The sequence below is a fragment of the Neltuma alba genome, unplaced genomic scaffold (genome assembly GCF_004799145.2).
Source record: "Neltuma alba isolate B1F8T4 unplaced genomic scaffold, ASM479914v2 tig00011771_pilon, whole genome shotgun sequence".
Lineage (NCBI taxonomy): Eukaryota > Viridiplantae > Streptophyta > Magnoliopsida > Fabales > Fabaceae > Neltuma > Neltuma alba.
The window spans coordinates 236,694-259,604 of record NW_021636394.1 but is presented as its reverse complement, the minus strand read 5'-3'; the positions used below and the strand labels follow the sequence as shown (position 1 = coordinate 259,604).

General features: G+C 35.8%; 2 protein-coding genes across 3 annotated transcripts; both read right to left on the bottom strand.

Annotated features, from left to right (window-relative positions):
* Positions 1-2,417: 2,417 nt before the first annotated feature.
* LOC114717716 (protein RRC1) lies at positions 2,418-13,950 on the bottom strand. Of its 2 annotated transcripts, XM_028902914.1 has the most exons (18): positions 13,882-13,950; positions 12,738-12,825; positions 12,526-12,661; positions 12,305-12,347; positions 9,717-9,777; positions 9,456-9,608; positions 9,043-9,159; positions 8,791-8,956; positions 7,801-7,913; positions 7,652-7,699; positions 6,904-7,125; positions 6,671-6,729; positions 6,451-6,535; positions 6,214-6,351; positions 5,615-5,839; positions 4,729-5,531; positions 3,893-4,059; positions 2,418-3,242 (listed from the first exon to the last, which is right to left on the bottom strand). In XM_028902914.1, exons 2-18 carry the CDS (start codon positions 12,810-12,812, stop codon positions 2,959-2,961), a joined length of 2,895 nt encoding a protein of 964 aa, XP_028758747.1. In that variant the 5' UTR covers positions 12,813-12,825; positions 13,882-13,950; the 3' UTR covers positions 2,418-2,958. The 2 variants fall into 2 exon arrangements, with proteins under 2 accessions (XP_028758747.1, XP_028758746.1); XM_028902913.1 differs by lacking the exon at positions 13,882-13,950 and having other exon boundaries at positions 2,959-3,242; positions 7,619-7,699; positions 12,738-12,812.
* Positions 13,951-19,648: 5,698 nt separating this feature from the next.
* On the bottom strand, positions 19,649-22,547 carry LOC114717717 (pentatricopeptide repeat-containing protein At5g03800-like). The gene has a single exon (XM_028902915.1). It carries the CDS (start codon positions 22,518-22,520, stop codon positions 19,749-19,751), a length of 2,772 nt encoding a protein of 923 aa, XP_028758748.1. The 5' UTR covers positions 22,521-22,547; the 3' UTR covers positions 19,649-19,748.
* Positions 22,548-22,911: the final 364 nt, after the last annotated feature.

Genomic DNA, 22,911 nt, shown 5'->3' with positions numbered 1-22,911 from the left:
GGAAATCTACAAGGAAATCAACTACTATTTCGATGAGGAACAACGATCTACCAGGGTGAGAGAAAACAAAGAGGGAAAACAGTCAATGGCTTAACCGTCTTTCTGGTAGTGAAAACCGTAAGTCTAAACGAAACTCTCACCAATTGGACCACTTGATAAAGCCCAAGTCATAATTAGCTCTCTGGCCCAATATCCAGCTCATGACCCAAACACATAATAAGGCAACGATTTGAAAATAATTATAAATTTATATTCACGCCCCTCTTTATCTCCAAAGATAGGGTGTCCTAATCACCCAACACCTATTCCTTCCCTATTGTCCATTGAGACTGCTCTAAGCAATTCCTTTTTTGCCGGATTATGCCAATATAATCATAAAAGGCTAATTTTTTCCGAATTTTAGACGAAGCTAATACTCCTCCGGTCCTTAATATAGGATATAATAGTTGAGTTAATTTTAATTCTAAATATAAGATTTATTTATCATATTTATCAATTTTTTCTAAATTACCCCTATGGGTATTCCCTTAACCATAATCAAGTAGAAGAGAGAGGAATGATATTAAGAAAGATGATTATGGTGTTTTAGGCAAAAAAAAGGTCATATTTCTTATAATTAATTAACTTATCTAATTTTCTTAATCTAATCAAATTAGTTAAATAGGTCTTATATTAAGGATCGAAAAAGTATTAAATTTCTTTTAATGTTGATTCTAGTTAAAAAAGAAAAGTTATTAGAAATTGTCTTTGAATCTTTCCAGCTGAGTTTTTCAGTTTCTTCCAACTAATTATTCCAGTTCTCACGATGATATTTTCTTGGCTTTTATAACTCTATCATCAATCATCTCTAAGAGCAGTTATATAAGTTAACGGCCTAACTTTATTCCCACGCTCACACGGAGACTCTTCCTCCTCCTTTTTTTTTTTTGTGTGGATAAAAGTGATCAAGATATATTAATAATTTAAATCATATACTACTTCTGTCTTTAATATAAAATCTAGTTATGGACTAGATTTCATTCTAAATATAAGACATTAATTCACATTGTCTCTTATATTTTTTCTCCCCAAAATATCCTTATTAATTGTTAGGGGTTTCCACCAAGAGATAATTTTGATCATTCAATGCACACATGATTGAAAAGGATGGTTTAGAGATACTAACACATATTTGTGACAAATAACCAACTTAACTAATTTTTTTAATACCTATAAATTAGTTATTTAACTCATATATTAAAGACTGAAATTAGTAACATATAAACAAATAAATGGCAACTTAGAAACTAAATTGACATGTTTGGTGGGAGCCGAAAGGAAGACTTTTAAGAGTTCAATTTAAAAAATTATAAAAATAAAGTTAAAAGATTTTAATCAATTGTGGTTACTTGTTATCTCATATATTCTTTTTATTAAAACTTTATAATCCCACTTATTTTTTTTCCCTAAAATCATTCATTAAAATCTGTTATTCCCTCCATTCCCCTTCAAGCAAACTAAGTGCAGAACCAAATACACAGTAAACAAACCAAAAATATGCAATACAAAAAAATATGATAAAGAACAATTACAGAAACTAATAAAACGATAATTAAAATGAAGAAGGTGATGCAGCTCATATCTCAGTGACCGAGAAAGCTTCTTGCTCAATGCAGTTTGTGAGAACACCATAATATCCGTCGAGAGAAATGAACTGTTTCTTGATGCAAATTATTTCCAGAGAACCTGCTCTTGAGGCCAAAAGAGATTTATTTTCAGCTTCTCTTTTCTTCCCTAAGAACTGTTGCAGTTGCATGTTCCATGACAATATATGGACCTGATTTTCTTAAACTCGTGAAGAATGATGGTCCAGCCTTTTACTATTCAACTTAATAACATCACTATGTGAGGCAGAAGGGATCAACTTTTGAGTCTGCAGGGCTACGTTTCTTCTCTGCCAAATGATGTCAATAAGATAGATAATTCCATGAAAATGATTTGTAAGACCATCCTTTTCGAAGCTGCCTCAAAGTACTTCTCATTTCAGCATGCTCAGAAATCCCCTTTCAAGTTCAGAGTTATATGGCTTGATTCGCAATGTTGGAAGGATGGATGCGGAGACCTCCTCCTTCAGTAGATGATTCTTTTCAATGAAAAAAAACGAACCAAAAAATGCAACAGCAAAAGAACCTTAAAAAAAAAAAAGGGATACCATAAAGATATTCCAGAGCCATTGTTCCATTACCTTCAAGAGATCAAATGAAAAGGTCGTACTGCCGCAATGAATCGTCCGACGAGGATGATATACCAATGAACCGCATGGGAATCCACAAAATTCACAAAACACGTGCATAAAGGCAACCGTGCAAATTTGATAATAAGATAGTAATAACGAGAATTTCTTAATTCCGTACATAAAACAATCAATTCTCAACATGTACACGTAAAATGTCATATAATAGAAACCAAATTATGAATCTCAATGGTTAAGCTTGCAAATCACTCCACCAACAAACAAATTGAAATGATCCTCCGGGACTCGGAGTTCCAGAATAATCTGACTTGGTGAAAAGTTCACATTTTTAACAGTGAACCCTAAGCATTAAATTCTTTTCACTTGAGGATTCCAGTTTAAATTTCAAGATTAGAACACCACAGAAGCTTAGAAGCAAATGAAACATGGGCAGAAACCCAGTTGTGTATACATAATTTGAGGCAGCAAAGCAATTGATTCATTGACCAAAATAACAGAGTCAAGAATGTTGACAATACATCTGGCTATAATTATAGCTTCTACCCAAAATCAGATTGATTCTCTCCCCATGGGAAAACCATCCTTTTGAAACTGTCTATGGTGACAATTTCCCAGCCGGCATTTCTTTCCTTCTTCGTTCAGGTATAGAAATGGCTGGAATCTCCCCATGACGGCGCTAGTCTAGTCTGACAAACAAATCTGCACCTTTAATTATGTGGGATCTCTTATTTCACCCGTCTCCTCCGGTCCCTGTCTCTGCCTCTCTCCCTTTCATGATCATCCCTCTCCCTGCTTCCACTTTTCTCTCGATCCCTACCTCTATCATTATCAAAATCATAACCCCCTCTATCTCTCTGTCTATCTTGGTCCCTGTCTGCATCATGTTCCCTCTCCCTGTCTCTGCCTGATCTTCGTTGTGGACTATGACTTCGGCTACGACTACGGTGGCGTTTTCTTGAAACATCATGTGAATCATCTCTCCTGTCCCTCCTCTCTGAAGATGTTCTTCCTGCAAGTATTTTAACAAAAAAAGATGTTCTGTCAAAACTTTCAAATCCATTAGAAACCTGGAAATCAATTCCGAACAAGTAGTAAAAGAACAATGCACTATTTCAGACTCCATGCAATTGAACAATTTTTACCTGAGTTCAAAATTATCACTCTTTGAAGTTCTAAGAATTACAGGAAGCTGGATCTCTAATTTTCAACTTACATAATAATAACACCATTTCACAAAGCGACAGTTACGTCACATGAGGATAATATGTTGATTTTGTTTCCAGTTTTAACAGGATTTTGTGAACATTTGGCATATACCATGCTAAAACTTGAACAAGTTCATGCTGTTTCAAAGAATATATCTGAATAATATACAAGAAATATCATATTTAATCACCCTGATTTCAATTCAATGTTAAAAAACCCAATTACTTTTGCAATACTTTCAAGCTAGGAACTATGGCTGCTGACTGACTTGGCAACACAGTAAAAGTGAGTGGCAATAAGTCAATTTAAACCGCTGGTTAGTGTCCAACAAATGTTAGACCTGGACACAGCTCCATTATTTAAAATTTTAAATATCCTTGCTTTATGGCTCCAACTAAGGGGCAGGGAAGAGGGGAGGAGAAAGAGCCTAGGGTTAGCGCAGAAGAAACTTACTACTTCCTTGACCATCTTCTCCAGAATCTGATAATCCAAACTCTGCTTGCAACCGTTTCCTGTGCAGTGTGACTTTTCTCTCAATTTCCTCCAAATTTTTTATTCCCCTCTCTTCAAGAGACTCCCGGTATTCAATTAAAGCAACTTCTAGGCGTCTCAACTTCTGCCTGCGTAACAACCATGGTAAAAGAGCAATAAATAACGCACCTGAGAAGAAACATTACCTGGCCTTTAAATAAGTATTTTGGAAAATACTTACTCAAAGTGATACCCAGGATTCCTCAAACAATTATGACACCAAACATTTATAATCAGCACAAGAATTTGCTACGCTAAAACAAATATCTAGTGCTTGCACAAAGAAAAGAACCAAAAGGACAATGAAACTGTGATTGCGAATGAAAAGGGACAAACTTGCAGAATCAAAAAGTTATAAGAGAATAGAGATACTAGGGCTGGTAGAAATAGGGAATTAAGAGACAATCTCACAAAAGACTGCAGGCAGAAGCTTGTTTCACCGTGGCTGACACCTCTTGATGTTAGAGGGTAGCAGTAATGCAAAAAAGTCCCAGGATATTTCCATAAAACCACTCCCTAATGAACTCAATTCTTCATTCTAATTTAATTTGATGATTTCTTACTGAACATCCTGCTTAATTATTGTAGGAAATTTATTTATAGTAACATTCCTTGATTAGTCAACAGTAAAATAAATGAAAATCCAAAGTCACCATCTGCTAGCAGAACAAAAATGCACAGTATCAATTCCAAAGACACCATATCTACTGCTGGAATTATAAAATAAGGCAACAAAGTGAGATGAAGTAATATACAACCTCTGCTCTTCATTCATTCCACTATCAGCTGGTGCGGAAATGCTCGTATCAGCAGCAGACTCCAGCTCATCTGTCTTAGTAGTACCATCACCAGCATTCTCGCTACCTGAAGATGAGTAGCTTAATCCCAAACCCTTTCCACGACCCTTCTGTTCATCATCACTATCATCATCCTCTCGAGCCCACTTAGAAGCTGGTAACACTGGATCATTCTTTTCTTTCTTTGTGAAGGCTTTCAATTCAGGGTGTGGAATGGGAAAAGTTTGCGCAAGTGGCACTGAGCCTTTGCCTTGTGAGTGTAAATCATCCTCCCCATAGTGGTCCCATCCAGAGAAACCAACTGGTTCGGGCTCAGTGCTTGTTTCTCTCCGGCTACTTGAATATCTCCCAGAACTTGTTTGGTTCTGAGCATATTTCAATTCATCGTCTAGCTCATAACCCCTTTGCTTTTCTGCCTCCTCCAGGCTAAGCAACCGTGCAACCATCATTTCCCTACCACCCACAAGTGACAATCCATTGTGTCGACATCGTCTTTCCAGCTCAGCAAGAGGAAGAGACATTAGCTCCTTCGTTGCAGCTCCTCTGCCCATTGCCAATGCAGAGTCTTGGTTGCTCTTGCTGCCATCAACTGTATCTTCCGAATGCATATTTTTCTCAATTTCAGGTGCATCACCACATATGGAATGAAATAGTGTAACACCAGAGTTGCTAGAACGAATAAACGTGGCTCGTAAGCCATTCACATAAGCATCAGAAAAGAGAAACCAATCTGCCCACACTTGCAGAACTTTTAGCACTCGTTCCTGAAATATTTCAGCCAAAGATCACACTATATGCAAGGATAACCAACAATTGTGTCAAGGCAATCAAAGCTTGTCCAGCCTACCTTTAGGGCCTCAGCAGTAATGCGTCCTGTTATGCTACGATACAAGTCATTAAAACTCTCCATTATGTCAGGCAATGTTGCTTCAAACTTGGTGCGATATGCAGAAGCATTTCTTACTGGAGCACTACTATTGTGAAGCACATCAGAGACGAGCATAAGCCTTGCAACTTTAGTTGGAATAGGGGTCTCTTTCAGTGTCAGGGATTCTGTTAAAACTTCAACTATCTGCAGTTTAAAATAAATCAGAGAAAATAAAATGTTTCAGGAAGAAATATTATATGATTGCCAAAGAAGTGAAATATATTTAATGACAGCATGGTTATAGAATCTGGATGAAAACACTCTTCTTCAGTGGTGGGATACAACTCCTTTTCCTTACTAAAAGCAATACACGTGGATAGGAAGTTTGGGTCAGCAAAGCAACCAAGGTAAAGAAAGACATAAAACGTATAAAAAGAAGCACAGTCAGGCAACAAGAACTAAAGTACTACGATCAGAAAGCAACATCAAACATGAAGAACAATGCCAACAGAAATCTATTGATTTTGCACCCCAGTGACACATATGGAAGTATTCAAGCACCAAAATAACATAAATACCTCTCCAGCTGCATCAGCGTTGTCCAAAGCAAACCCCATAGCTTCTTTTATTTGACTCCTCTCTAATGTTAAAGCACGCAGCATATCCTCAAATTCATCCCTTTGTGCATCAGTCAGTGTTCTTTCGGGTTCCACACGCTGTGAAATCAATTAGAAAATTTATGCAAACATGAGTTGATCCTGACAGACAATGCAGAGAAATTATATTTATTTTTCTTGCAAATACAAATAGAATACCCTGCTTCTCCCTGCAGCATGCGTGGACCCAGACTCCTTTTCATGTTCTGGACTTTTTGTAGAGGGCAATGATGGAGGAATCCATCTGAAGAAACAAACAATGTTTTGTTCATGGTTAACAAGAAGCCGCTTCACAACCACCTACTGACAATTTTAGTTTACTGTTTTCTCATGATGATCAACAAAGCTTCAAACGACCACTAAAATTTGGGGAAAGTACCTTCCACTGCCAGTTATCATAATGAAGGGTTCTGTCCGCCATCTCTGAAGAGTGTCACCCTGCATTGCAAGTAAAACAAACACATAAACCAAAAATGCTCTTAATACTCATTTTGCCAGAATGATAGTTATACCACCTTTTCCCTTTGATTCTATCAAGCTAGACAATAGTCAGCATTCAATAAATCACTGGTAATCAGAGCAAATTAAACCCAAACTAGAACAAAAATGTACCTGAGCAAATGAGTACAGTCTCCAAACATAGTAAGTATGTTCCTTGGAACCAAGCTCAAACAAGAAATTGAAAAGAGGATTGCCACGGCCCCTCTCCATAATGGCTTGCTCAAAAGCACATCCTCCATCCAAAACATACAAAGCCATGGTATCAATCACATGCCTTAGATGCTCATCTTCAGGAGGTGTAACCATTATATCGGGAACATTAGGAGTGAGAACCTACAACAAAATTAAAACATTAGTAATAAATATGTTAAAGGATAGAAAAACAAAATGCTCCAATAAGAACCATAAATTCACAGATGCAACAACACTAAAAGGCCCACGTGAGATTTCTGTGAATCCGCTTATGTTGAAACAGCTTATTTTCAGATAGAGCTTCTGAAGAAGTGCTGCACAAGAGCATTTTGTGTTCGGCAAAATCATTCATTAAGCACTTTTATCACTATTTAAAAAGCAATTGTGCTTGGAAATCCTTCAGGGGGAAAAGTTCCTTTATCACCAGTCAAATCACCATGAAAGGCATTTTGCTTTTGATAAATAATTGAGGATAGTTATGATAAATAATTATTTTGACTGGGGGTATAACATCTTCAAGAACAACAACAACAACAATTTTCTGCTTCCATCATTGCTTCAAAGGGAAGTGTGAGAACCATGGCCAAGGAATCTATTAGTTAGAATAAATGATACCAACTAAAAGAGAACTAACCAGTTCAGAGTTCTGGTTAGAAACAGAAGTTACCGGTGGACCTGATGGGCCAGATGGACCAGACAAGATCACAGTGGCACCCTGACAATTAAAAAAGTGTAACATATTAGACAACACTTTCAGAAAATATAACATCAATTAATAATGAAAACAGCCTTTTAAAAGAAAGATGATAATAATACCTCCTTACTCCTGATGGCCATATGCCCTGGTGGAGGTGCAGGGAGTGCTTGCGATGGGAGAGCAACAGACTTACCCCAGCCAATTTTCAATTCATACTCATAAACCACGACCCCTGCAAAAAATAACCAAATTCCTGAGTCTTCTGCATTTAGACATTTCAGCACATAAATTTACTGTCTCTCGCAGGCAAACAGTGCATATGAACATACATAAAAAGCTTAATCATTTAGTAGTTATAAAATTAAAGCAATCATCCTATATCTTATGCTCACATGCTACCTTCCTAAAACATATAGATTGAATAATCTACTAAGATATCATCAGAGAAGTTGCGGAAAGAAATAAATTCAAAATACACTGCATGGAACAGGGTAGTGCTACAGGCTCCTGGTACTTCAGCCCACATGTTTTCCAAATTAGCAGAGATGCTCGTCATAATCATGTTTAGCCTGGGTGACTGACTAGGATGCTTTTGACAACACTGAAGCAAAGCTATCTTCACTGGCCCTAAAAAGCTTAGATCCTACACTATCCCCCATTAGAAGTAAACAAATGATACCATTATAAATTAATTACTTCTAAAAACGTGCACCTCAAAACTAACTTCTACAGAACACTAACTACTTCCAATCGCAAGCATTCCTCTAATACCCAGCATAGCATATTTCATCCTTACAAACCCAATTCATGATTATGTTAAATAACATAAGTATATATCCATTTGTTCCTCAATTCTACAGTTCTCATTCAATAACAATAGTCACACAGCAATCACACACAACTCTGGAAAACTATTGTCAGACGAACTTCAATATTTTCACCTTCAATAAGTTATATAGTATATATTATTTGCAAAGAAGTAATAACTTAAATTCGAATTTCATGGCAGAAGTAACTGATATATAGAATATAGATAATAAATTAGCATTTACGTAGGAAAGACAAATTAATATTTTTTCTGCTTCCAATTTTGGCAAGAAGGGTCAAACCTTGCATTTCATCTTTAGCAGCCTGTCCATCAGCTCTGTTCATGAAAGCAACAAAGCCACAGTTTCTTTGCCGCCGTCGTTCCTCCTCTGTCCTAGGCCACATTATCTTTACGCTAGCAATGGGTCCAAATCTTCCAAAAGTTCGGAGAAGAAAATTTTCATCAACCTAGAATTAAGGAAAATGCTGAAATGAGATTTACATCTCCCATTTTCAATAGCACAAGAACTTATTAATGCAAGGAGACAAATCACCTTTGGAGAGAGATTTCCAACATATAGATTTGTAGTTTGTGGATCACCATCATCAAATGATCCTGGCAGTTTTCCACTTGGATCAAAATCATCAGGCAATTCATCAAAGCGACTAATCTGTAGGAGAGGGATAGATTTGCATGTCACAGATTATGCAGTCGATCAATTAATGTTTCTCATAACATCAAATAAGAATAAAAAAGTGCAAGCATATAACAGTGTGATATGCACGAGAAATTCATCATGTACTTATAGCAGTCTTACACTTTTCAAAAGCTTTACCAAATCTTATGGAGTTAAACCTAGCAGCAATACTAGTTTTGTACGGTATGAACATCAAGATACAACCAAAAACATTAAACTACCAGCACTTATATGCAAATAAGTACACTTGTCAGGAAAGAGTATCTTACACTAGAATGTTCAGTGCTGCGCCCATCACGCCAATGTTCACGTTCTTGGTTTCGCCTCTCCCTCATTTCTTGCTCATGTTTTAGCTCCTCCATAAAGTTATCTATATTCCGCGACTTGCCTTTCTCCTTCTCCTTAGGCTTCTCCTCCTCTTTCTAGTACAACACAAGATTATTAGACCTAGAGTCTAGACACGGTGTAGCATTGAAATGGAAAGAACAAAAATATTATTTCAGAGATGATAACTTTATAGCAATACTGACTTTCTTCTCAGCTTCTTTTCCCTTGGTTGCCAAAGGAGGAGGTATAAAAGATGGAACATACCTGCAAAGATATATCAGGTATGAATAGCCATACTCATATCAGTCTAAAAATAGGATATGTTTGTGTGTGCGCGCGCGCGCGTGTGTATGAAATAGCAATTCCCAAAAGGTTCTCATCGATAGTCAGATTTATTAATTTGTATCTTCTACATTTTCACTGAGCAATCTAAGAAACTACTCCACATGACACTAACAGTCATTCCAACTGATGATTTTGGTTCAGGAAGTTGTATTCTTTCTTTCAGTCGATGCTTAATTTCATGGAAAAGCAAAAGGTGGGATGTTGCAGCTAGATCACATAGAAGCCGAGTCATGTAATAGCATTAACAACCTTTGAACTTGTGTAGTTGGAAGAGTTACTAGGAGAATCAAGGTTTGGAAAAGTAGGTAATCAGGCAACCCTACTTGTCTAAGTTTTTTACGAGGGGACAAACTACACAGAAGTTGACATCATCATAGAAAAATCAATGGATGCATTAATGCTAGAATTTTCAGCAAGTCTTTTGCCTGTCTTTATAACAAGCTTGATGTAAATGCATGCTCCAAGCCTCCAACTTGAGGGGAGAGTATGAATAGGTTTGCACAAGATATATTGCAGCTGTACTACAAGCACAAGGGTTGCAAGTTCTACTTTACTTCATATTTGATGAGGGAATTTTAACCGTGTAAACCGAAGTTTTGTACGTCAGTACAGCATTATCACCAACATACATTCTCAAACCATAAGTTTCCTCCTTTATTCCTAGGTTCAAACTATTTGTATTGAATACCGTTGTATTTTCAACAAGAGCTGTATTAAATAAGTAAAATAAATAAAGAATTATATAAATACTGATAAATTATTAAAACCACACATTGAATATAATATAGAATATGTAAGAACAAAACTCTCACATATCCCCTGGTGCAATGACCTTATAACCCTACAATAGCTCAAGATGCATTTTAAGATTGGGCACCATCCATAACACTGGATGCAACAAAATTCACTGACCTCATCATACAGATCACATGATCTGCTGATAAGAAAAGTTAGTGAATTAACAACCAAACATGAATGTGAAAGTAAAAGGAATACGTTCATCACAATTATATATCTAAGTTAGCCAAACATTATCCTTTATCACAGCATCAAATATCTTATAATGCTATATGCCAATTATATGTTGGCAAAAAAAGTAAGGTTCTCATTTCTGCATACTATTGTAGTTGTAATTTTTTTAGAGGTTTGCAAAGAAGCCTGGAATTCATTAAAAGGACTGAAATGGCCACTGCTGATAAGTTTCTCAATAGCCATCAATCAACTATCAAGACTTAAAATGATCAATGGTATGGTATTTTATCTCCAAAAAGATTCAAGCATGAATCGGATGAAGTGTTAAAATATCCTTGAGCAGAAATTAGATGTAAGCTACAGTAAAAACCGCTTAACCTGAAAACTTCAAAAAGGAAGACATGACAATGCAAAACAAAAAATTCTGATAGGCCAAACTGTCACAAAAATTTTGATAGGCCATACTGTCACAAAATCATACTACCTTCTTTTTCTTCTTTTCAACATTTATTAAGCCTTAATAAAAAAAAACAGAGAGAGAGAGAGAGGTAAACAAATAAATTATATGAATTCATACGCGCGCACAAATTGCAAGGTGGAGTGAATTTTAGTTCATCAAGAATATCTACAAATGATCCAAAATATGAATAAAATATGCAAGAAATCCAACATCTAATTTCTCAAAGAAGAACAAGCTTTCCACAAAATAACTCCACTAAGTGGAGCAAAAATAACTGCACACCGTGCAGAGTGGAATTGTATTTATTAGAATAAAAGGAAACATTACAAGGAAGCAGGATAACATATTCTCAGAGATAAAACAGAATGAAAACCATCAAATCAAGCAAACAGAAGTGCCGCCGCTAGCCCCAGGGGGCCAGAAGAAAGTGCACATATGCACGTGCACACACCCAAGGGGACCCGATATCAATTGGATATGCCTCGTTATTTGACATGATCTAGTAATTTAATTTCCACCAATTAAAAAAAGTCATATGCACCCAGATTTCAACAATGTTCCTAGGCCAACATAAATCAAAACTTCAACACAGACAATAATAATAAAGCAAAGGAAACTTCTCACAGCAAATTTAAATATGAACAGATTACCAGACATATGAAGTTCTTGTTGTTTGAGAAATAAGGTGTCAAAGTTGGTCAGACAAGAACAAATCAAGAAAGTAAATTCCATATTTCTAACCAAATTTTCTTTTCTGCAATCAGAATACATCAAATTCTTAACAGAGTTGGAGGAGACTACATCTTACAGAATATTTTCCAAACCCAAAAAGAAAAATACCAGTAACACTACGTTTCTACAAATATTTTTTAAAGTACATTAGTTACACAATCAAATGTGTCATTATTGATTTACGCCTAACGAACATAAATCCATATCGGACAGACATGTTCCTATGTATGATACCTGATGAATATAGCATAGCAACATGGTTAATCAAAAGCATTTATTTACCTACTTCCCTTCTTTGCAGAAACCCCATCTTTGGACTTTTCACCTGCCATCCGTGAATGAATAAAAAAGTTCCATACTTTTATTAATGTTATCCAAAATAATAGCAAAAACTAATATTTATCCATAACATGAAAATATCTATAATCAAGATTTCAGAGAGTGTGCAGAAATGGCATAAATGGGAGGGGTAAAACAGTACAGAATTTATCAGTCATACCAACCTTCAGAATCTGCTTTTATTTTTTCATTGGGATTGATAGTTCCTCCTCGAACAAAAGCCTTTGATCCAGGAGTGCTATCACCTTGAAATGACTCAACAAACTCAGCATACAAGCGTGCAGTTTCATCTTCTGCTCTCTGCAGAAGCCAAAACACATTAGATAGTTAAAATTGTCTTCCCTAATAAGCACTAAATTGGGTTTACAAGCCTTACCTTCTTCTTTGCCTCTTCTTCTTCTCTGTGCTTTTGAAAGGGTGTTTTTTTCCGTGTAATGGAGAAGGAACTCATCTTTGCATAGAACCTGAAGGGATGATGGAAAAATTTAATACATTCTGCAACCTCAAACAGAATTCTAATGGGAAATTAGGTTGCACTGAGTATTGAAACTGTCATAGCTTTTCATGATCATTTTTCTATATCTAGAACCAACTCTTGTTTTACTCTTACTTCAGTATGTAAGATCTGCAATAAATTAATGAAATAAAAAGTGTTGCAAACAAATGACTGTAGGAAAAATACATTACCAATTCTGACAATCCTCCAGAAAAAAGAAGTAATATAGACATGAATGACAATTACCAACTGCTCACTACTGTACCTAAAGCCTTAACCTAGGCGTGCCGCTAAAATGTAAAACGCATAGTAACTGATGTTACAAAATCATCCTCATATTCAATCGCTGCCCTCTCAAAAAAGTAACCTAAACTAAAAATTGCTTATTAAATCAGCTACAGGACACGGGGTTGAACCAAAGTACCCAACTTCCCCCAATTCCCAGAAACCACAAACTTTCCCTAAACTTCCGACCAAATATATAAAGTCAGTTCACGAAATTCAATTTACAATGAATAACACATTTGAAAGATTTCCCCAAAATAACCACCCACAACTATTATTCATCCCAACACCGAAGAAACACAAAAAAGTAGTGACTAACGGAATGATTAATTCAAAAGTACCGAGAATTCAATACGTATTAAAAAATAACGTGAAAATTGCATCCCAACCACAAATTGATTCAGTAACCAGTAAAGTAGCTGGCACTTGAATCCAAAGGAGTAAACGAATGAGGACAGATTAAAGTAACGTCCAACCAGAGTCAAAACATGAAAACTTATGAAGGGAAAACTACAACCTCGGCAAGTGTGAGAGAGAGAAAATAGAGAAATCATAGGGAAGCTAATGAATAATCGAAAGCCATTGTCGCAATTGTACGAAAACAAGAAAAGAAAATCCGTGTTTGCAGACGCATTAGATGCATGAGCAGCAGAAGTATGAACCTTGGTAATCGATGAACGAAGGGAGAGATTTGACAGAGGAGGAGACCGAAGAGAGAGAGAGGGATGGGGCAGCTCACCTGGGTTTTCTTTTTCCGCTCCGTTTGGGTTTTGCGCGTCGTCGGGTCGGAAACAAAAGGAAGGCAGAACAAGCAGACTGGCTTACAGTGGCATATGTGTTCCTTTCTAATGTTAATTATAAAAATGTGTTTATGCGCTTTGTATTATTCGTTACATTTATAAAGCAATTATGAATGACACCCATCAATGTATGAACATTTTTTTTAAGTATGAAATTGTGAATTTATAGACTTTCTATAAAATATAATGAATGTATGAATTGTGGCAGGAAAAAATATTATGTTATTTCAAATTTACTTCCATGATCACTTAATCAAGAATAATATTTCAAAAAATTATTGTTTTATTATGTTATTATAACAAATGTATGGCATTAGAAGCAAGCATTAGAAGCAAGCGTTAGTAGGTCCTAGAGCTAGTAATACGAGCCAACCCGCAAGTTATGGACTGACCCATGGCGAGGTTGGTCTTTTTAGGACCAACTTCTCCAAAGTGGGTTGACGGTTTAGGCCCACTAACCTACCAATTTTTATAAACTTTTTTTTTTTACCTTTTATTTTCTTTTAATAACATTTACTCAAATTTCTAAATGTCTAAAATAAAACACACAAATAGAAATTATCATAAATAAAACATAGAATCCAAAGTTTCAAATATCCTAAAATATTAAATATATATATATGATACATCCTAAATGATTTAACAAACATTCCAAATTAAAACATAAATCCAAATCAATAATAATACAAAGTCATAAACACAATGTATTACTACATAAATTACTATCAAATGCTCAATCATGAGCTATCACTCAATATTGATAGGGTTGGAAGCATCATTTGAAGATGTGAAATTAATTGGTTGAGCTTGAGAAGTAAAACTACCATCTCTTTGCTTAGCTGACTCTGTCACAAATAAAATTCAAAAAAATGAGAGCTGAGAGGGCAGAGACTCAGAGAAGCTGAGAGCTTGGGCAAAAAGCAAATGACTGAAGAATGAGGGGTAGGAAATTGCTGCCTTTTGAAGCAGAAAATTTAAGGGAAAAAAATGAGAGGGGCAAAGACGGTGTGTTTCAAAGGGGAAATTTTTTTTTAAAAAAAAAAAGTAAAACGGGCAGGCCCGCCAACCTTGCAAGTTAGCACAGCAGGTTTGGTTTTGGCAGTTATGGGCTCAAAAAATCCGTTTTAAAAGTGTTCCAATTTTTATCAATCCAACCTGCCACTTCTTGGTCTAATATGCCCTACTCAGCGACATGGAAGGCTCGTTTGGAAAGACTTATGAGTAGTTTTTTTAATCATAATTTGTGAAAATACAAGGTAAATATGTGAGATAATTTTATCTTAGCTTATGTAGAACATGCTTATAAGTTATGCTAAACAAGGTCGAAGGGGAATTCAGAAACCTAGTTTCATCCAAGGAAAAAACACTTCTTCCATAGTTACAGAAATTATGAGGATTCATGAAGGACTATACGTTTTAAGTTGGAATTAAAATTACTGTAAAATTATTATCTTTAGCAACTTTGCAAGGAGTTTGCGCATCAATAGCAATCCAACTCAGAATTATCCTCTCAAGTCTAGAAGACGGCTGGACAGAAAAATATGCAACGAGAAAAACTAACCATTGCGCAATTCTTTAGCCCACCAAGGTTACTCCATAAGGTTGAAGTTAGGGTTAATATAATTTTTAGTCTTTGAAATTTGGGTACATTTTAGTTTTAGTTTCTTAAATTTTAAACATGTTGCTTTAATCCTTGAAATTTAATCCACATTAAAGTGCTAGTCCCTGAAGATTTAACGGTATTAAAATTTATTAAAGTATCATATGTGGAGTAAACTGGAACTCGATATCAATTTGGTTCAAGCCGTGTTGGTAGACACTGTTCTTAAGAATTATTCCTCCACCGTGATAAATATAGATGCAGCACTCCTCAGGATTAAACGAACTCTTCCTGCGGCAAATAGGGTGACAGAATAACAGAAATAGAAATATAACTAAGCAACAGAGAGAGGAGAAGATGAATGCTCGAAAACTCAAGAGCGGTGCACCAAACACACTGTCTTGAACCCCTTTATATAGGCCACGGATCATCTGAACGTTGGGCATCACACTTATAACAATAAACGCAATTAAGTGGGTATTTGGATGAAACCAAACTATGGTTTGAGAATAGCTTTTGGGGAAAATAGATTTTATGAAGAATATATTTTGTGAAAAAGTGATTCTGATGAAATGAGAGTGTTTGGATAGTTGTTATCAGAAGTACTTTTATGTACAAATTACTAAAAAGGGCATAAGTTAATATGATAATTATATAAAAAATAGATTTTATAATATATTTGAATTTGAAGAAATAAATTTGTTGATAATATTTTTTTTTACCGACATAATTAATAATATATAAAAATGTAATTAATAAATAATTAATATGTGTATATATATTTATAAAATATAATATTAAATATGTTTACAGAAAAATGATTTTGTCCTCTTCACTAATTAAATATGTTTATAGAAACTGATGAACTCTCCAATAGCACAGCCAATTGATGGAGACCATTATATTATACAGGATGCTTTTTTTTTTCCATTAGTCTTCTCTTTTCTGAACAGCAAAGGCGGAATGAAGAGTGAGGAATGAATTATTGGGGGTTGCTTTGTCATATACAGTTGGGGCCACACCAACGACCGGAAAATTTGAGCCAAAAGCAAATTGAAGTTGCTTCATTCGAAACCATCGTTTTGAAGTCCAAAACGATGGTTTTGCCCTGCATGGTTTCATATTTTTTCTCCCTATTTGGCTGACTCCTTTCCCAAGCCATGGTTTGGGGAGACACCCAAACAAGCTTTAAATCTTCAGTTTCAGACATTGGTACAATGAATAATATTTACACCTTCGATTATGAACATTAGAGGCATTCAAAAATTGGATTTCTGGACATTGGCAAGCATTAATCCATGAAAAATGGTTTAAGGATTAATGAAGGGATAATCTTGATTTAATGAGAAATAAAACTTCCCTAATGTTTAGTAACCTTGGCTAATTCAAAAAATAAACTGATAAAACAAAGGTTTTCTAAGAAGCTCTCTTGACACAATTTTATAATTCATTTTTGCAAAAGTGTTTTGTAAAAAGTACCTAGTGTTGTCTTATCTCGAGCTGGGGGGAATTGCTAGTTTTCAACTGTGTTTTCCTCCAGTGGGCCATTGTCGTGTGCAAAATCCTCCTTCTCCTTTAGGCCTATTCACTAGCCCAATAATATAAGATAGTATATATACACTTGAACTTCCTCTCTCTTAAGTAATATGGGACTTCACTTTTGGCACATCCACTTTTATTCACAACATCATAAACGGTGTTAAAGTGAAGATATGAAACCATTAAATAGCACCTAACTGGATCTTGCTTGAATAAGAGAACAATTATATAGAGGGGGATGAGCTTTCAAAATGTGAATAGGGGAAGAAAAAAGGGGAGTTAAACAGCTGCGTTTTGAAGACTTGTTCTTTTTTTTTCCCTCCCCTCTGTTATCCACACAAGATCTAATTAGGTATCATCTAATGACTTTACAACATCACTTTAATGCCGTTTTATAATATTTCAATAGATTTTAACACAATTATACTTTTAAGGACTAACATTTGAAGACAAACTAAATTACAAGAACTAAAACTACAGGTTTAAATTTTGAGAAATTAAAACCAAAATGGATCTAATTTCAAGGACTAAAAATTACTACCTTTGGTCCTAATTATAAGAGCCAGTTGACTAATTTGAGGAGATTAAGAAAATAAGTTGAGTTAATTATTTGTCTTAAATAGGTGTTGTTTTTCCTAAAATATCCTTGCTAATTAAGTGTATTGACCATAACTATAATTATTAGAAGGACTATCTTAGAAAAAATTGAGTAAATATGATAGACAAAGTGGATTGGGGTCTTATATTTATGATCAAAATAAAAGTCAAATAGGGTCTTATATTAAGGACCGAAGGTAGTATATTAACTCTATTATGAATATTTCTCTCATAGAATACACAGTCATTCTCTTCAAAAATTTTAGTCCTAGATTAACGTTAGCTGGCTAGTCTCTGCGTGTTTTGTACGACTTTTTATTTAAAAAAAAATTACAGGCTAATTTCACAAACATTTTAAATATATGGATCTATTTGAAGATTTTAAAATTATAAGGACCGAGTTGAAATTAATATAAATTGCCTTATGAATCAATGCGTATTTCTCCTAGTTACTGGTATAGCATGTAATCAATAAGCATTAATAGTATGAAAGATATATACACACATCAAAGCCAAAAATATATATATGTATACACACAAATACATAAAACTTAAATATGTGATAAAGGAGAAAGAATCAATTTTGAGTGAAAAAATTGATTTTCTACAGTAAAATCTGATTTTTAGTATTTAAATTCACACTCTGTTTTCTTACTTTCAAAAGTGATTTCATGAATTTGAGATGGTGTAATTATTTTTAGTGCAACTTATGTTCAGTTATGTGTAAATAATTTTTGCATTAAAGGCTTTTGCACATAATTAAGGATAGATCACACACAAGCTGCACCTGTTGAGGATAAATACATCAAGTCTTTTGACCAAAATTTTTTCTAAATAGTGGCTTTTCTCCAATTTGCCCCTTTAAGAAAATTGGAGAATTTATTATTTATACTTTTAATGAGCTTTTGGTTCTTATTCATATGCTTAACAGGGTCAACCAACACCATTAAGCTCATATCCAAGTTTTTATATTTTGAACAGAAGACATATGGCCAAAAAAAAAAAAACCACAAATTGAAACTATAGGCTGACTGTTGGCAAATTAATCTATAATCCATTATTATCATGTGTGCGCCTGTGTTTTCGGCCCCCTGTAGGTTTGAAGGCTGTAACTTATTCAGTGGAACTTGAAGATTTTATTTGATGTCATTGGCATTTTCACTTTTTCAATCCTGGATAAGAAAAAATTGGTTAGAGCTTAGAAATGGGTCACCAAATTTTAAATATTAGGAGGACACAACTACTATCTTTTTTATCAACAAAACAGAGAGAAAGAGAGAGACACAAAGCAATAGTTTTTGTCCACTTTACTCTTTGTTTGGCATTTGTTGCAAAACTGATATATTCAGCCATAGGTAGTTTCAATTTTATATAGCAGCAGAGTCACCAACGTATAGCTAGAATAAAATCGGTGGGATTAATCTATATAAAGCAGCTTGCAGCTTGCTGGCCAAAAAAAAAAAATTGTAGTTTAATCAACGATATGAATATAAAAATGAAACAATTCTAAACCAAAACCAAGAGTTTTTGTAAAGGAAAAAACATTGATATTTAAGCAATTAAAATATAAAAATACTGATAGGTAAGTTGAAAGAAAACATTTCAAATGATAACTGGTCTTACCTCATGCCCAAAAGTTGAGGTGTTTCAGGATGAAGAGCACCTAGCAGCAAATCATTATACTCCTGAACAGGAGAAACGGAACAGAACCAAGAGAGAAGACAGAACAAACAGTAACTTGTACACAACTCATTCACAAGTAAACTTTTCCTGAAAGTTAGTATGAGAAAATAGATGTGCAACCAAACTGGACTGCACCATGATGGTCGGATGTTTTCAGTGCTTTCAACTGAAATGAGTTTTCAGGCAGGCTTGCAAAGTATTTGCACATTGTAATTTCCATATATGAAAGCATAAGAGTATCTATCATAGTCGCTTTGTGGTAACTTTTATGGGAGATTCTTTTAACAAACAAAGAATAAAAATATATACCTTTTTTGGCCAGGAATACGCATTTATAGTTACAACTTACAGGATTTATGAAGCTGAAAAAATAGATCCACCGGCATTTTACCAATAATCTTTACATGAACATAGGCCACCAGAGAAATAATGAAATCCTGAAGAATCTCTCAGAAAAATATCCCTCCTAGTGACAATAGATACATATTTCAAGAACGCATGGCAATCCCCACAGAGTAGAATGTTCTTGACAATCCGAAGAGGCTTTCCATGCTTGCTTGTCAGGAGTCCATAAGTTGCAGCTAGTTTTGCACTATGATGAAATAAAAATTCCTTTTTCTGATGCTCCTCTACTTCATGAAGAACAAAGCTAGTGTCAGGTACATATCCCAATTTCATGCACTCCAAGATTAGAATCTCCAATCCACGGTAGATGTCTTTAGCTTGGGGATGGGACCTATCTCTAGCATAGAATGAATGCATCTTCCTCTGAGAAATGATCCAACTTTGAGCTGGGTGCTTGCGAAATCCATTCTCCCTCATATTCTCCCTGATCACTTCAGAGCAGTGCCACCTCCCAGAAGCAGAATAAAGATTCGCAACAAGTACATAGGTTGAGGGATCTTTTGGTTCCAGAGATATAATTTGCTTTGCAACCCGTTTTCCAATAACTGTATTCTTATGCAGTCTGCAGCTATCAAGCAAAGCGCGCCAAACAGAAGCAGTAGGCTCAAAAGGCATCTTACTGATAGTTTTCTCTGCTTCTTCCAGGAGTCCCCAGTAACCCAAAACGCTAATAAAGGAGGCATAATGCTCAGAAGTGGGCTCAATACCATAAACAGTTTTCATTGAATGAAACAAACCACGACATTCATCAACTAAATTCACGTTAGTTAGCCTGTACGCTGAAATGACTAAAACGAATGTAATTTCATCTGGCCTTATGCCTTCCCTCTGCATATTTGACCATATTTCTAATGCTCTATCACCTAATCTGTGCAGAATGTGACCAGTAATCAAAGCATTCCATGAAACAATGTCAGTTTTGGGCATATTATGAAACATCTTAATTGCATCATCCACATTCCAACACTTGAAATACATGCTGATGACTGCATTTCCGACTCCCACATCAAATTTAAAACCTAATTTAATAACATGGCAATGAATTTGCTTCCCCAATTCATGACTGCCAATAACTCCACAAAGACCCAGCATTGAAGATAAGGCAATTTCATCCATAATCATTGTCCCTTCTAATTGACTATGCTGGATAAGAGAGATTGCTTCATCTGGTTGTCCATTTCGAGCATACCCACACAACATGGATGTCCAAGCAACAGAGCTTCCTTCCTTTAACTGCCATCTACAGAACATCTTTTTGGCATCTTCCATCCTCCCACATCTTGTATACATGTCAAGCAACGCTGATTCAATACAAACATTTGGTCCAAAACCAAACTTAAGAACAAACCCATGGATCTGCTTGCTGACTCTATAATCAGCAAGCAAGCTACAGGCACTAATAATACTAGTCAGAGAGAAATCTGTTAACTCTACATCATCTTCTACCATTTTGAGAAACAAGTGCAAAGCCTTCAGACCTTCACCATTTTGACAAAATCCTGACAAAAGAGCATTATAAGAGACCGGATTTTTTTCTGGCATCTCATCAAATATTCTCAAAGCTGAATTAACTAACCCAAACCCCATGTAAGCTCTCACCATCTCTGTCCAGGTAATAACATCTCTCACAGTCATCCTCTCAAACACTGATACCACATCGTCAAGAGTTCCACACTTCGTATAGAATCCAATAAGGGTATTACCGACACTCACATTTGATTCCAATCCAACCTTAGTAGCATGTGCATGGACTTGTTTGCCCTCCATCACAGCAATACTAGCAACACAAGCGGTCAAGAGGGTTGAGAGAGTGAAGTAATCTATTTTTAAAACATCAGTTGCCTGCATGTCACGGAAAAACTGCAATGCCGTTTCGTGCATTGACTCCTTGACAGCACCCGATATAACAGTGTTCCAAGATGCAATATCCCTCTCACGCATTTCACCAAACAATTTGAGGACGACATCGTAGTACCCACACTTGCTATACAACCCCATAAGCGCATTTGCAACGAAAGCAGAATCCAGAAACCCCATTTTGATTGCTAGATTATGTATTTGCAGACCCAAAGACAAATGCAAAATCCGAATGCAAGCAGTTAAAATCGCAACAAAACTGTATTCATTGGGCTCTATACCCGAGTTTCTCATGTGAAGGAAAAGCTCCAAAGCTGTGTCTTCTCGATTAGACTTGGAAAACCCTGAGATCAACGCGGTGTAAGACACCACATCTGGGGAAGACAGGCCCAAAAATACGTTGTAAGCATCAGAAAAGAGACCCAGCTTCAAATAAGCCACAATGACGGCATTGCCCAGAGATGTGTCTTCCTCGAGCTTGATAACAGAGGCATGTGCAGCCCTGGCGAGTTCAACATCGCCGTATCGAGTCGCTAAACGAAGCAACTTGAAAAGCCGATCAACGAAAGAGTCCAACACGACTGAAAAATTCCCATCACTAGAAGCCTCCGGGAGAAGAGAGGGATTTGAATCAGAAATAGAAGTTTGTGGGGATGGAAGGAAGTAGATGGGTGAGGCTGAGGAGTGAAGGCCATGGTGAAATTTCGAATCTTTGAATAGAGGAGCAAGCAAGGTTGTAGTTGTGGAGTGCAGAAGAGAAGTGGGCGGTCGTTGTGGTGGTTTCAAGGGACAGTGAAAGAAGTTATGACAAAGCGAAGGGGAGAGAATGAAGCGATACTGAGAAGGTGAAGAACAAGAAGTGAGGCCGAAGGAATTGGAGTCTAGAACGGTGGCCATGTATCCGATTTCCTAGCGCCAACCATAATCTTCCTTGCCCGAGTTCTTCCACTCTACAACGCGGGCAATGGAAATAGAATCCGTTATTGGGAAATATTACCCTGTGGCTGCGCTTTGTTTTGTGGGTGTTTACGTAATTTTGTTAAATTTTCACAGGACATAACTCTTTGCAAGAATATGTCTAGTTACCATTTATTTCTCAGCTATCCCTCCATTTTATAATAATTATCGCAAAAAACCTCTTCTGTGTTTGTTTAAAATGAGTATAATTTTCTTTGGCAAAAAAAAAAAAATGAGTGTCATTTTTTCCTAGTTCAAAAAAAAAAAAAGTTCTCCCCCTTATTAATGCACTCATGAGTGATTAAGTACTAATATTTATTTAAACATTTTA